General features: G+C 42.1%; 1 protein-coding gene across 1 annotated transcript in view; it reads left to right on the top strand.

Moving 5' to 3' along the window:
- LOC121946446 (ERC protein 2-like) overlaps positions 1-16,585 on the top strand; it is a gene marked incomplete at its 5' end in the record, with an annotated part of 186,922 nt that overhangs the window by 99,949 nt on the left and 70,388 nt on the right. Inside the window, one exon of the mRNA XM_042491008.1 lies at positions 869-1,029. Within this exon, the coding sequence (XP_042346942.1) occupies positions 869-1,029 (161 nt within the window). The remainder of the gene's footprint in view (positions 1-868; positions 1,030-16,585) is intronic.

Here is a 16,585-nt window from a genome sequence, read left to right as displayed (position 1 = left end):
GTTGAGCGTTATTCTCACCTGCTCTAAAGTAGAGCCACACTTGAGAGTGAGATAAAATAAGTGGAGAAAGGTGAGAGAAGAACCTCAATAGTTTCACCTGTTTCTAGATGTCAACTGGTCATTTGTTTTCTTTTTTTTGAAATTAATTTTTTGGGGGGGTTTTGTAGATGTAAAAACAGACAATGTTTTTACCTTTAGTTATTAGAAAATTACATATTTACATATTTTAACAACTGAAATAAACATTTAGCAATTATAGCCATACAATTGGATCATAACAGTGTCCCAGCAATGTTGTGAGCAAAAAAGTCCCATGACCTCTTAAAGGTCTTGGCTTTATCTTTGAGTCTAGGTAACATCTGTTCATTTGATGACATTTTTCTTTTTTTTTCTTTTTTCCCCCTTTTTCCCCAGAGAGGTAAAGACAGAGGGCGAAATCAAATCAAATAAGGCAAAATAAAATAAAATGCTTGTAGCAGTCCATTAAAATCAATAACAAAAAGTTAAAGATGTTCCAAGTTACCATTACAACAACGTCAGTTCAAAGAGGTCCAATATATCGTATCCTTTTCTCCCAGAGCCTTACAGACATGTCCATCCTTAGGTGCAAAGAGAACATTTCCTGTCATGTTCAGTCACACCTGATTCTACCACACATGCCCTCTGAAATACACACATGTATGCAGACAAATTAAAGTGCACACATGTATGTATCTGATCATATTACCATGTCCATTTGTGAGACTCTGCAGGTATACAGTTGTTCTCATATTTTGAATTTTTATGATTTACTGAACACAAAGCAATATGAGTCTTGCCGTGTTTTGGTAATGTTTACACTTGTGTGTATTTGTCTCCATTTGAATAGTTGGAGGAGTTGATGGGGGCTTTGGAGAAGACACGCCAGGAGCTGGACGCCACCAAGCTGCATCTGTCCTCAACTCAACAGTCCCTGCACGAGAGAGACGGACACCTTAATTGTCTTCGCCAGGAGAGACGCAAACAGCTGGAGGAGATTCTGGAGATGAAGTTAGTCTCATACTCAGACATCTGTCCTTGTATATGGCTCTTATATCTGCCTACGTATCTTCTTTTCAGTGTAACTTGTTTCACATTGTTACAGGCCACACAGAATGATAACTTCATGCTATATCCTGTACATGCACTTCTCCAATTAGTATGACTTCAACTTGTCTGTTGCAGTGACAAAGATTAATTAGACTGCATTTGCACTGAGAGAAAGAGCATAATGTGTACTGCAGAGCAAGAATTGCTGGTAACAGCAGTAAGATAAACAGTCGCAAAATGATGGACCGCAAGTGTTTGTGGTAGTAGCTGCACACCCAGCCCATAAAAGTATATGATCAAGGATCTTTTATTAACATTGGCACAGTTTTCTCAGCGCTTCATCAGGCGCATTTTCAGTACCCTGCACAGCAGCTTTGTTGCTGCTGCAGAAACCTGCATCTGAGACTGAGACACGTTAATACGCTCACCTGTTCACATGTGCGAGTGTTATATAGACATCAGCGCTGAGGTGTGGTTTGAAGCAGGATCAGCCGTTGTCTATAGCTGCCTTGTGAAACGTTACATTTATTGAGGACAGGTGGTGCAGCCTTAGACAGCAGGTCAGAAAAATGTGTTTGGCTGTTATTTTCATCTGTGTGTCCGTGTAGGACAAAGAGAGAGTTAGAGAAAGAGGAAACCCAAAAAAAGTGTGCAGGATTGGCTGCATTTCCACGTGTGAGTGTGTGTCAGTGGGTATGTATGGATGTATGAGTGAAGCTCAGCGACCTGTCAGTGGAGTGGCTACATGTGTGTTTGCTTTGAGTGCTCTGATTGAAGGAGCATGGAGACACAGATCTGGTTGTCATGTGCCGCAGAGAAATGCCTTTAATGTTAGCCACTCAGCACAGTACAAAAGGGAAGGCTGGCACATGTGTATTGAAAACATAACTTTTAAAATCCATTACGCCTCACAAGCCCCTCTGATCACACTAACTCTAAAGGAATGTGTGTGTGTGTGTGTGTGTGTGTGTGTGTGTGTCTGTGTCTGCATACAGTATGTGTACAGTTTGCTGGAGACCGAGAATGAGAGCGCCCTTGCCCGTGTATCTACACACATGCACTTGTGAAACAAACCATCTTCCTGTCTGTTCCAATTTCCACCATCCAAATATCACCAGGGATGTTTAGCAGAGGAAATGTATTACATATGATACAGACACAATCCGTGCTTCTAGGTATGTATGTGAAATTAGAAAAAGGCTCATGGGACTGGCATGTGAATGATGCTTTTGTACTTTACTGGCACTTGGCTTAAATTATTGTTATATTACCATTAAAAAGATGTCTGAGAAAGATGTTAGTGTGATGGTTGGTTGACATAAACAGCAACAAAGTAGATGAGATTCTTAGCCTTTGTGTTCAAGACTTTGACTGGATGCAAGTCTACACTGGTAAGAGCTAATGGAGGGGGCACAGGGGGCATGAGTGTGTGTGGTCCCTTGTGGCTTTGAACCTGTATGTGTCTGTGTGTATGAGGAGGTCAGAGGCAGGGGTTTGGGGTCACTGATGATGAGGATTAAAGGACTGTTGAATTGCGGGGGGGGGGGGCTTCGTGAGACTGACTTACATCTGAACAAGCCACAAAGATACGCATGCAGAGTGTACACACAACCTCAGTGAAACTCACATATAATCACTCACGTCTGCAGACATGCACATACTTACACAAACTTTGGCTTTCTGCTTTAAAAAGGGGCCATATTCCCACAGCACAGCTCTGGTCCAAGTTAGCACAGGGAAAACTAAACAGGAAAGATAAGGCAGAGAAAGAGAGGTAACGACAGAGAGAGAGAGAGAGAGAGAGAAAGCAAGGAAAAAAATGAGACAGAATGAGAGGGAGGGGAGGATGGAATGGAGGGGCTATGCAAACTGAAGTATTTCAAATCTTAGAAATCATGAGAGAAGCTTGATTGCATGCCAAGTTTCTCCTTCTCTCCGCTGTAATGTGGCATTTGTCAAGAAGACCAGCTGAAGCAAACCATGTGAGGCACGTTCCCCAGTGAACTGGGGAGCTCTCTTTGTGTGTTTTTTAATGTGCGCGTGTGTGTGTGTGTGTGTGTGTGTGTGTGTGTGTGTGTGGATAAGCCAGAGAGAGAGAGAGAGAGCAGACTCTTGGCTTTTCAACACTGTTAATGAAAGAGACAAGAGGGAAAAAATCATTTTCAATATCCTCTCATTGCATGCTGGGTTTCCTAGCTTGTATCGTGTGTGTGTGTGTGTGTGTGTGAGAGAGAGAGAGAGAGAGAGAGAGAGAGAGATGGAGAGAAAACATTTTCATATTTACCTTTTTCAGATATAGAGCTCAGTGCCTGATGTATAAGGAGCGGTGCGGGTCTGCTCTATCACCCCACACCAGATTGAGTTTCCACCATACTGTACATTACTCTTTCTCTCTCTCTCTCTCTCTCTCTCTGTCTCTCTCTCTCTCACACACACACACACACACAAACAGAGCAATGGCCTCCAGAGGAACTAGTCATTAAATTCGTCTAGGTCACAGGGTGTAGGTGCATAATAGAGAAATTATGTGTTTGGACATTTTGAATAGCTCGTCATTGAGATGTTTCCATAGTCTGAATGGGATAACACTGCATGCCACAACATTGCAGTGGCTTACTCAACCTGATCCTCCTGTAGACACTGAGAATGTCGCTGATATTATCTCTGTTTACATTTTGGTGATGGAAAATGATGATAGAGTAAAGAAAAAGGTAGCGGCAGCTTTGAGGTGGGCACACAAAGAGATGCAGAGTTGACGAAGTGGAATTTTTTTGGAGTTACAAAGGGGGAAGTTGACAGTTTGAGAGATGGAGGGGAAAATCTTGCAAACATTATAAGAAAGAGTAAACTGTAAACTGAGTAAAAAAGAAAAGTCATGGAAGGGAGTAAAAGAGGAAATAGTAAATGATGAGGAAAATGGATAATAGAATGAGGGCGTGGTTGATGGAGGGCATGATGGATGGAGGATGTAGCAAAGTGGAAATCGAGAGGGGGAGAAAAGTGACTAATATAGCAATGCATCACCAAATACCTGCACCACATCCACCTGTTACTTTACAGTGAGATTTAAAAAAAAAATAAAAATAAAAATGTATTTATAACCAAAAGATGTTTATGTTTAGCTAAGTTGCAGAAATTAGCCCATTGATGTAGAGGTTTTTTGGCCACCTAAAAAAGTCAACATTAGTTTAAGTGTATGCTACATCTGTAAAATTTCCAGCAGTTCACTGTCAGTGACAGCCCCTTCTGGCAGAAAGACGTTAATGGCTTCAGTGCCCCATCTGTGCTATTGTCAAAGCCACCAGACTCCATTGACAAAAACAGTAATTTTAGCCTTCTCAACACCGGAGCTGCATGTCTGTCACTGCTTCAATCAGTTTGGTTGTTTGTATTATTGTATGAAGTGCTGACTGCGATCCGCCGCATGTAAAACTCTGACAGTGGATAAGTATTTCATACAGCCCTCCAAAAGATCCAAACTATCCCTTTAAGTGTATTTTTTGCTTGACTAGTTGCTTAACAGTCATTCATACAACACTAGTCTCATTTTCATATTTCCTTCTGCCAGAGTTTTGGACATGTGCTTAAAATGTGTGGACTATTTGAATGGAAACATATCCTTTATGCAATTCTGCAAAAGCAAAATATTAACTTTGTCATCAACTCAATACGAAAAGACAAATGAGCCGTTCCACTCACAGTGTAAATGTAATGACCCCTAACTCGTAACCCCGAAATTCAATTCTGTCCGTGAAGTGTGTTCATGTATTCGTTTGTTGGCTAGTTACTGTAATCCATGGCATAATGAAGCTTAGAGCAGTAGCGACGTTATGACTTTCAAATCCCCGATGTAGACATCCTGTCTGCACAGCACCATTGCCATGGTTACTCTGACTAAACACACAGAGAGACCAGCTGTACTGGCAAGGTCATGTCCCCGCCTATGATCTCTCTGAGGGGCCTGGACACACACACACCCTGACAAACTCACATGCCGATATACACTCCTACACAGCATGTGCACTCTTTGAAACACATTTTTGCCGAAAAAGTATGTTCAACAAATTCGTGTATTTAAGCCAGCGGCATTGTGTTCACACGGTTTTGAAATTACATTCACATGTACTGGAAAAATCCACAGACAGGTTTGGTGTTACAGAGCCATTGTTGTGATTAGTAATGATGAAACATGGAGCGCTGGTGCAGAGTGTGAATGAGATTCTCTGTATTGCAGTGATGAGGCGGGGTTGACCACACATCACCTTCCTCTCTCCGTGAACAGGTTTGTATGCGTGTTGCCTCGTGGGAACTTCTGGCCATTCATCATGTCTGTCTGTGCTCCCGTGCCCTCTGACACACATGTTTACCTTCGACATGTGTGTCGGCTGTCGGGCCAGTAGGTGTTATTATGTCAGGGCCTAAGCATGCTCCACCCTACTCCTCCTCCGCCTCCTTTGAGGTTTTGTCAATGGAGGGCTTCATCACATGGAAATCCTTGCCTCTAAGTCCATTTTCAGTACTGTAAGGCAATGACAGACTTCTACCTGGGTCCCTTGAAGTAAGAACTGCCGTTTAAATTGGATTTTGTGCTGTTCAGCCCATGCAACTGGAGGTTAAGTGCCTTAAATGTAACTTTTCTGACCCATTTCTCCCAGACCGTGTTATTCACTTGGACTGGACTCTGCAAACGTCATGTCTTGATCTCACTTCTCTCAGGGTTTGGCTGCTCTAGCATCAATTATGGTTATTTTTTATCACTACTTATTCATATTTTATTGGTGCTTATATCCGCATAGTATTTTTGGCAAGCATTACCCACCCGGTACATATGAATTGGAGGTTTTATGTCCTGTACAGTATGTAAACCCTGACTTGAGTTTAGTAAAACTGGCGCACAGATGCACACACACTCTGTGTGCCTGACTACTGGGTTGCTGTCAGAGCACAGAGGATTTGTGAGCTGTGGAGTGGCTGGGTGAAGTGGCATTGTCTCCCAAAGTCAAGTGACTGAAAGGCTAGAGCTGTCTTATGAAGCTGATGTTGAACTGAAAGATATGTCGACACTTGGAGGGAATTTGTAGAAGAATAGTTAAACTGATGGACAGAGATGGAAGAGTCTTTCCAGAGACAGAAAGAACTTCTTGTCTTAATCTGAAGTCTGACACAGTGAAGATGGTTCGTGACACACAACAACAACAAGAATGCAGTGACTGACAACTAGAGAAGAACACAGGGAGGCCACATAAAGGAGGCAATGGGAAGATGTTGCATGTGGAAACACAGTTTGCCCCACTAGAGTAACATAATTCTTTCAAACTCTCTTTTTACTTTTCTCCGTTGCTCTTTTAAGGCTGACCGCCTTAACTTCCTCTGAGTATTCAATGCTCCCTCTCCTTTTTCTTGTCTGTTTCACTCTTGTTCTATCTCTGGACGGGTGGAAGAAGCCTGGAATTTATCACACATACCTAATAATTACTATCACAGGAAATGATCCAGAGGAAGTAGGTGCACTAGCTCTGCTAATTAGCGTCAGTCGCAAAACACATGCACATACTTGCACGCACATACACACACAGCTAATTAGTGTCATTTAGCTGATGTAGAAGTCTCGGGAAAGCCCAGTGTGATTGGCTTTAGAGAGACTAACACCCCCAAGGTTACCTCGGTTGTATAAATCTCAAGACTAATTGATTGGAAGTCTTGTGTGTTTGTGTGAGTTGGAGCATTTAAGTGTGTTCATGAGTGGGCCATTGATTAGGTGGGCCCTGCGGCCATAAAGAGGCAGCGCAGTACCCAGAGGTGACCACTGACGGCCTCTTTAACGACAGTCCTGCCCTTGGGGTCACCAAAGGAATGAGGAGAAGGAAGGGGAGGAGGTGTTGTCAGTGTGGAAAGATAGATATTGCCATGCCAGTAAAGCTAATTTCATGCACAGATATACAGTTAGCAGTGTTTCCCACAGAATTAGAATTTTATGTGTAGCATCCACTGACTACGGAGGTTCTGCAAACTCGTCATGACTTCTTTTGTCCACCACCTACAGTTTGAGGAGTTTAAGTCACTGGGTGGATGATTGATCTGTGGGTTCAGTGTCAGTGGCGCTCTTAATGAACTTTCCAGCTCCGAGAATATAAAATCAGTATGTGTCGGCAGATGTTTTAATCATGGCAGGCCGCCACAAATATATGAATGTGTGGGAAACCCTGGTTGTAAATAGAGATATGCAGACAGATACATGAATGGGTCAGTAGCAGCAGAGATGAAGCATTAAGTGTTGACTGAAATCCCAAAGAGTGTACAGCAGTGAGAGGTTTAATAAAAAAAAAAGGGATGAGTTATTTTGAGTGCAGCTGTATGTAATATGTTGTTGGATGTGCTGCGCTGTAAAACAGCCATTAAAACAGTGGCCTAGTGAAATGCCCTCATGGTTTACCATTATGGGCACATGAAATGCTGGTATACCCACACAAGTGAGTCAATGGGACTTACTGGCATATATTCACACACTGTAAACACCTCCAAGCCTCTGTGGTTGGCACAAGCACCTGAGCTCCGGCTCCTGTTTTTCTCCTCTGTGGCTTCTCTGGCTGCGTCTGTCTGCCTTTATCTGGGTATAAGTATGTCTCTCTGCCTCTGTCTCTGTCTCTGTCTTTGTCTGCGTCTGTGTCTGTCTCTTCTTTTGTTTCTCACATCAATTTAAAAAAGGCAGAATGCTGAGAGCTCTCTCTGTGTCTCTGCAGCGCACATTCCCACCTAGTTTTCATCAATCAGACTAACTTATTGTTACATAAAGCCCTCAGTAAGGGCTTAGTTTTTCTGACTCTTTGTTGGTCCGACTGGAGTTTTATTGGCTCTGCACTTCTTGCCGAGATGGTTCCCAGGAGGTTTTAATAGAAAACAATAGTAGAACGGACCACTTCCCAGCACCAGGCTGCTCCAACGCTGCACACCAGTCAGCACACACCACAGCAGCCCCTGGCACTTCTGAAATGTGTGTGTCTGATCTGGTTAATTCAGGGATGTAGACCCAAACTGTAATTATCATTATGTACTTCTCGGCAGTGGCAGGAAACAGCCCAAGCAAGTTTGGATGAGCATGTGTATCCTCATTGATGCGCATTGAATGTGTTTGTGTGCAAAGAACAACATGTGCATACATGAATTTGCGTGTGTGTGTGTGTGTGCGTGCATGCCTATGTGCACATAAAAGCAATGATGTGAAGAGCATGAGAGCTATTAGCAGTGAAAGATAAGCAGATTGTGCCAGTGGCTATGTGATGATTTTTCCTGCTCTTGTCTTGGCCCTGCTCTTGTTCATTTGGTCTCTGCTAAATGGAGACATATTGGAAACATGACTGTTCTCTCGGGGGCCGGTGGGTATCCAGAGTTTAGGACTGGAAAGCAGAGGAGAGCAGAAGAAAAGAGAGGAGAGAGGACAAAAAGGAAATGAAAGGAGAAGGGTGGAAAGAGAATAAGATGAAATAAAAATAAAATCAAGAGAGAAAGTAGGGGTCACTGGAGTTAAGCTCGCCGCGAGGATTTCAAAACTCATAAAAATAAAAACTACATTTTTCTTATTTGTTTGTGGAGAGAAATTACCGTTCACAAGCATCACAGACACTGTTAAGTTTCACAACTCTGCAATAAAACTTTTGTCTCATTTTTACGATATTAGAGTTGATGTCCAAGAAAAAGCAAAGCAAAACCCACCGAGAAGAGAAAGAAACAGAGAGAAAAAAAACACACCAAACTAAAACCCAAAGTTTATTTGGAGCAAGCGTCGCATCTATTCAAAATGACAACCGCAGCTTAATCTGCGTAGTCCTTCGTCTTTAAAGCTAGCATCAATAAGACAGAAAAGGCCTTCATGTGGGCGGACAGACTGCACAGAGACAGGACTGGTCATCACTAAACAAACAACACAGGAATCCTGCAGAGACAAGAATGGCTAGGGGGAGTGTGAGCAAAGACAAAGGCATGACTTTTATTCTGTAGATGAAACAAAGTATATACACAGTGTGTGTATGTGATTGAGAATGTGGCCATTTATGAATGTCTTGATATGAGGTTATGCATGTTTATGTCTGCAGTAATTTAAGTCAAGATCAGAGAACTGACAGATAAGATGAGTACATTATTTAAAGCCTGAACAAGACAGCATGTCTGCACTGACACATTACTGTAACAAAATACCCAGTTAATTTTTTTATGTGTATACGTTTCCGTTATTATGAAGTGTGAGGCATTTAAGATTGACATTACTGTCACAGAGCTTGTATTAGTGTGTTTCCTTTCATTTCCGTCTGTGTTTATGCTTAACCTGCAGCACCCATTGATGCATTCTGCAACCAAAACCACACTTTTTCTCACATTTCAGTCAAACTGGAATGCATAAATGTCACACACACACAAAATCCAGCTAGCATACTATTTCAGTAGTAGCTGTTTCTCTGCCGTTTGAGAGTAAATCCTTAAATAAGATTTGACAATAATATTTAAAAAAAAAAGCTCATCATCAGCATGAAGTTTCAGTGTGAAATTAAAATGTAATACACTGCCAAATCTGTGCAGACATCGTATGATTTGAGCATGTTTTAGAAATGTTGCTGTTTAATTCCAACTCCCACTGTACAAGCAAATTGTCTGCAATTTAAAGCCAAGGCTTATGATAAAGTTCTGACACTCTACAATAAAGCCACAACCTGCTCACCCTGTATGTGTATAACAGACAATAGACTTGCCCATCGACTCCTATGGACTGTTCTGGCCAGTGACAGTTGTCAATAAAGATTTGTTTGGAAAGCTTAGATAAGACAGAGGCAAATGTCCCAAAAAGAGCCTTAAAGTCTGTTCTGCAAAAACGAGTCTGTCCAAGTTAGATTCCTTTTCTGCTTTTCCCCGTTTCTCTCACACAGGCACACACACATTAGCAACTTAGCAGCACAAACAAACTAGCTGGGTAAAAGCTGCACTGTATAGTTGATTGAGTGGGGAAAAAAAAGACATTTTCCTTGAGGAATCATCTCGTGGCTCTGCTTTAACTGTGCAAGAGCCTGACGATGGCCGACTAAAACGCAAACAATGTCTGACGAAGCTGAAATTTGGTCAGACTCTAAAATGACTCGGTTAAAAAAACTGGGTCAGGCTCAAATTATACTGTGTATGCCACGCTTACGGGATAGCCTGCAGCCATCCTGATTAATTAGATATTTACTTGATTTACTTGATATACAAATATTACGCAGTCATATAAGCAGATGTGTTGGATCAAACAATGTGCTTGTCCTCAGAGCTTCATTGGGTAAAGGGATAGGAGTTTAACCTGATGAAGGTCTAAACACTAAATGTCATGAGTGAGCACAAGTGATCTACAGTGTGCACAAGTTGTTTGGTTCTTTCACTTGATATTCAAATGAAAATTAAGAAAAAGAACACAATTAGAGTGACAGTAATACTGAGGTATAAGGTCCATAAGATATTCATGTGTTGAAATCCTTTGAGCCTGCATGCAGAAAAACCCATACAATTTTAAATTGAGTAAAACTTAAAATTACAGTAAACTGTAGTACCACTCACATACCAGGTTGTTAGTTTTCTTACCAAACAGCCTGTTCTTAAGTACTGTTGTCACACATTATATGATTTAAATGTAAAATCTAGAAAGGAAAAATGTCCCTGTTTTTCCCTTGTCACTTACTCTCCCTCTGTCTCACACACACACACACACACACACACACACACACACACACACACACACACACACACACACACTCTCATAGTAACGTGCACTGACATATCTGACATGTCTTTGGTCCTCTCAAGGCACAGGTCTCTGGGTTCAGCATTTACTGAAATCAAATGTGTGTGTTTGGCCTTGGGTTACACACTCGATTGAATTAAAGAAATGGTGCACACATGCACACGCACTTACTTACTCACCCACACACACACAGCCTCACAGGGACAGAGATCTCTATTAAGTTAAAAAAGAGAGCTGAGTGTCTTCTTCCATTGCGAGGGCTTTTATGTGATAAGATCGGCTTGAGGTGCTCTCCTATGCAGGATTCCTGAGCACATCAAACAACAGTAAACCACATCACAGAGGCAGGAAGAGCTCAGCTCCATTAGCCAGCCCATAAAGAACATGTGTATGTGTAACAAGAGAGCTACCATAGCCACTACAAAAGGTTTACACACATAGGACAAACATAGCAAGGTATGCAGTCCCTTGTCATACTCACAAATTGGTGTGCACTTATGCTTGCACACAGCAAGAACTATGTCATAGCTCTTGTACCATGCCATACACACACACACACACACACACACACACACACACACTTGCATGCATATTTACAGAAATACACTTATGAACACTTTGGCTTTATCACTGTCATCTGAGCACATTCTGCATTTTATTCATTCCAACTGGGTTTTAAGCTTAAAGTAATGCTGTGGTTTTGAAAAAGTGGCACACAGGCTGGGCTGGAATAATGGCCTGGTAACTTAGTGACATGAAAACACAGGAATTCAGGAATCTGTTCGCTGGCCAGATGGCAATCATTACCTTTATTAGTACACAACTGGTACAGGCATACCCTCAGTGCATGTGTGTACACTCACACACACACACACACACACACACACATCCCACCCCACCCAACACTCTCTCTACAACTGCAACATTTCTCCATCTCTCCATCCTGTCCCCTTTCAGTTTTTGCAGAAAGACACGTCTCTCTTATGAGGTGTTTAGTGACAAAAGGCCAAAGAAACACCCAAATACAGCAAGAGAGAGACAGAAAGACAAAGAGAGAGGAGGAAAGGGGTTTCGGGGGGAGATTGACCCATATTGAGTTTACCAGTTTTTCTTACATTGATTTGAAACAGATCCTCAGCGTGTCTGCTGTCCAAGCCACAGGCAGTGAGATATCACCCTCTACTCAGGCTCCAGAGGATCTGATTCAAACTGGATGTCCATCACTCACTGTGACTGGTCTTGCTCTGCTATGAGAGCATGTCTTAATCATCTACAATGCAGAAGTGAGTTAAGAATGAGAAACATATAAACTGCATGTTTTAAACTGCATCAAACAATAGCAGAGAGAGAAAGTAACTGTATCGTGATGATCTGGACAAATTTGTCCCAATCGCAGGATGAAATGGAGACATAGGGCCCACCCGGCTCTCTGCTAAACCATCGTAATATGTATTAATCCAGTGGATTAGGCTGCCTGCTAGCATTACAGGCATTCCCGTGCCAGTCAGCGATGTTCTGCCCACCGAGGTTAACATTTAATCCCGAAGATGACATACACACAAACAGTGTTATTGCCACTGATGCCGCACAGGATGCCAATGCTGAGTGAGCATGCAAATGTTGCTGAGACTGATACGTGTGTGTGGACGGAGGCTCATGGTAGCACAATCCTTGAAAATGTGTGGTAGAGGAGACTGTTGGTTGGTGAGGGGGGAAACAGAGGGTGTTCAGAGAGGAGTTATGCACTATGGCAGGCCCTAATTGCTTGCGGCTCCTGTTGTGTGTTTGGCTTTGTTTGAGCATGTCCAATATAACCAGTCATAGGGGAGCCTCTGCCAGAGCAAACACACAAACACAGTGCTGAACCATAGAGGAGGCTTTTATGGTGTTGAAGACTTCAGTAACGTGACACCTAGGGCAAACACTGAGTAATAAAGCAATTGCGGCACATTGTTTAGATCCTCCTTCTGGCATGGTTTGTTTGTCAGACTCAAAGTGTCTCAGTTTCCTGACATCAGTGTCCTGACATGTCACTTTGGGAGCTCAGTGCACGATAAACACACACGCATGGCACATGTCCTAAAATTGCACATAAACAATGAGTGCATTCATGGACATACACACAGAAACTCAAGCCCACATGTATTTGCACGCACGCCACAATGCAGACATCTCCACATGTCAGTCACAGTGTGTTTGGTGCCAGCGTTTCCCCAAAACTTCCTGGTATGTCTGACTGCATGACTGCAGATAAAAGAGTAATAAACATTTCTCTCTTCCTTGCTAACTTGTATTCCTCACATGCTCTTCAGCTCCTTTTAAAGTTGATGTTCTGTGACATGGACAGATTTCCGTGTCAAAATGTTTGTTCGTGCGTCTGTAGCCTTCCCAGCAGAGTCTATTTTGGACCTTCTGTAGCTCTGAGGTGGTCTCCGGCCCATCCTCGGCACAAAATGGGAGCTGTTTGTTAATGCACACTATGTCACCACTGTGTAGCTGTTAAATGAGACCCAAATCTTTTGAGTTGTAATTCCTTCAGCAACCCCCCACCCCCCCCCCCCCACCCACACACACACACACACACACACACACACACACACACGCACGCACACGGCTGTGTGCCACTTTCTCTCTTCCTGTGTTATCTCAGCATGGCTCTCCTTCAAAAGTCCAGGAAAACACAAAAAAATAACACACCTGTACCCTCTCTGCTGTAACAGTTGCGGGAGACATAACGACTCTGAACAGTCACCATGTTCACAATATTTACAACACACCTAAAGAGATCTGCATGTCCATGCAGTCACAGCAGGAGCCAGGGCAGGCCTAGCACTGTGCCTTTAAAGTCCAGTCAGATTTAGTATTATTTAGCATGAATTTTACTGTGTGATATTTATTAATATTATTAGGGAAAACACAAATAATGTGATTAAAAACCAATGTTTTTCTATCTCAGGTTGCTAGTTGTTATCTGGGGGGGGGGTTTGCTGTCTGTGTTTTAGCCTTAATGTTTCTGCAAATCGTTGTGGATGACCACAAGATAAAAATGCCCTTTCTGTTTTTAAACATAGCACTTTGATTTCACTAACTATGCATTTCATTGTACATATTATTGAAAAGTCTGCTGTAGTTGCCTCAATACAGAAGTGATTTTTTATGGAAATTGGGGCAGAATTGTCAAGACTGAGAAAAGGACAGAGACAAGACTTAGTGCTGCAGCGCTCTTCAAGTGTGTGTCAGTTAGAGAGAGACAGACCGAGGGAGATAAGGTGAAAGATAAATATGATTAACTAACACGTGAAGGATTTTAATTTTCAAAACTTTTTTTCTTGCATTTCTAATTTATAAATGTCGCCCTGTTAAAGGTCAAGTGAGTCTGCCATGTTGTTTCTACATTAGCCCAGAACAGACAAATCAAACTTTGGCTCCAGATAGCTAAAAACTAAGCTATAGATAGATAGATAGATAGATAGATAGACAGATAGACAGATAGAGATAAAAAGTATGAGGATGTGGAATATCCTCATAATTGCTTATTAGTGTCCCAGCACAAGAAAAAGAGTGATGTAAGGTGAGTAACGGTGCAGCGCCCCCACAAGTATATAGTTTTGTGTGTATGTGTGTCTGACATTATGAACCCATTAAGTTAATGATGTTACTCTCACCCGCAACTCTCCAATGTCAGTGGAGCACATCTGCATCTTTACACAGAACAGTGCATCGTAATACTCTTTACTGCCTGTTCACAGCATGCATGAACACACTCTCACACACACTCAGGCAGACGCATCAAGGCGTGTCCCTCTGCTGTATATAAACACAAACAGATTTATTTAACCCTCTTGAGGAGTTGGATGTATATTTAGTGCAACATTATAACAAACTGCTGCAACTCCAAGCAGCATATTCAAGTAGGCACAGACAGATCATTTAGGATTCAAGAATATAAAAAAACAAAACAACTCATTCATTCACATACACACACACACTCCTGTATGTAACCATAGCCAGCAGAAAGACTGAGTGGAAGCCATTGTTAAAAACAAAAAACGTGATGTAATCTACCGAGGGAGCTGACTCGGCTGTGTATGTGTGTGTTATCTATCTGCAAATCAGTAGGTCTGTCAGCAGCATCTGACTGCACACTACCACTGGTCTCTTTATTAAAAACCAGACGCATGCTGGAATCCATGCACAGGTGTGTGGGAGGGCCCGCTGATCACAGTGCAGTCTAGTCTGTGTTTATAGTGTCTGTGGATCAGTTTATGCTCTTATGCATGTTTTTGAAAAAAAGCAGACAAAACATATGAAAGGCAAAAGGATACCAGTAAGACAACTTAAGGCAAGGAGCAGAAAGGTCAAAGAGGGAGTGTCGTTTTTGCTGTAGTGATTACAAGGCACACACTTTTGCTGTTTCATGCTGTCATGCTCGTGCATATGGCCGTGTGTTCATGCTCGCAGCTTCAATTTTCATACTCCCATAAAACTTATAAACATACGCGCTAATCTTCCCCGAATGAGAAGTGCCATTATGACAAGCTGTTTCAATGTGTCCTCTTCACACGAAACTCATTCACAACCACTATACTTTGTGTACGGGTACGTCTCTATTGGGAATTCACACCGACTGACGAACAAGCAAATGCAATGACACAACAGGCTCAGTGTACCAGAGGCGTGATCTGTCTACACCAGCTCCAACGTACAAATTACCCAGATTATAGAGCGGTGTGGGTGTATATGTCTGTGTGTGTGTGAGAGAGGGAGAATGTGCATGTGAGTGTGTGCATGAATGTGTATTCTTGCATCTATCTTTGTATCTACTGTGTGCTGGTACAACTTGTTGTGTGCCTTTAAATGCTGAGACCAAAGTTTATCTAAATGTGGATATGTGTGTTTGGTCCCAAATGTGTGTGTTCATGTGTGTATTGACAGGGAAATAATATTGAGGTTTTTTATCAGAGGGCCAGGTAGTAATCATGTTACTCTTTGATCCCATGATCCTCACTGATCTGTTTAAATATACAGCAGACCTGTCCAGACCTGGCAACAGCTCCTCTAATCAGCACCCTCACCAAGACCACTGTGTGTGTTTGCGTGTGTGTGTGTATATATGAGAGAGACTTTGTGTCTGTCTCACTGTGTCTGCGTCTCTGTCTGTCTTGCATAATTTCTTGCTTTGAATATACCCCCCCCCCTCCACACACACACACACACACACACACACACACACACACACACACTTTAAAGCACTTTAAAGCTGGGCTAATGAAGTCTGTATAAGTTAGTATGTGGTCAGAGTGTGTTTGTGTAGTAGACTATAAAGAAAGCATGTGGTTCTTGCTGCTTCGACACAAAACAGAGCAGTTTGAGTCTTTTTTGGTTCGACTTACATTTTACCATCCTTCATTAAAAGAAAACCAAATTAACCAAGCTTGGAATCAGAGGATTTCTAATTATTAGCAGATGTGTGTGTGGGGGGGGGGGGTACATGCAGCTTTGTACATGCAGGTGGTAAGTACATTTACTTAAGCACTGTACTTAAGAATACTCAGACTTCTTAAGTTATTAAACTTTCAACTCCTCTTTTATTTGACAGCTATAGTTACAAATTACTTTGCAGATTAAGATTTTACATGCCCAATTAATAATCGCCTCATGATCATGCAGATGCTTTGTCATATATTAACCCATCCAAAAGGAATTCATTAGAATTAGCTCCACCTCAAACAACAATATTAAAATGCTGCCTATACA

Source organism: Plectropomus leopardus, chromosome 8 (genome assembly GCF_008729295.1).
Source record: "Plectropomus leopardus isolate mb chromosome 8, YSFRI_Pleo_2.0, whole genome shotgun sequence".
NCBI classification, from domain to species: domain Eukaryota; kingdom Metazoa; phylum Chordata; class Actinopteri; order Perciformes; family Serranidae; genus Plectropomus; species Plectropomus leopardus.
Note: the sequence above shows the minus strand (reverse complement) of the source record. Positions and strands in the feature narration are given on the sequence as shown.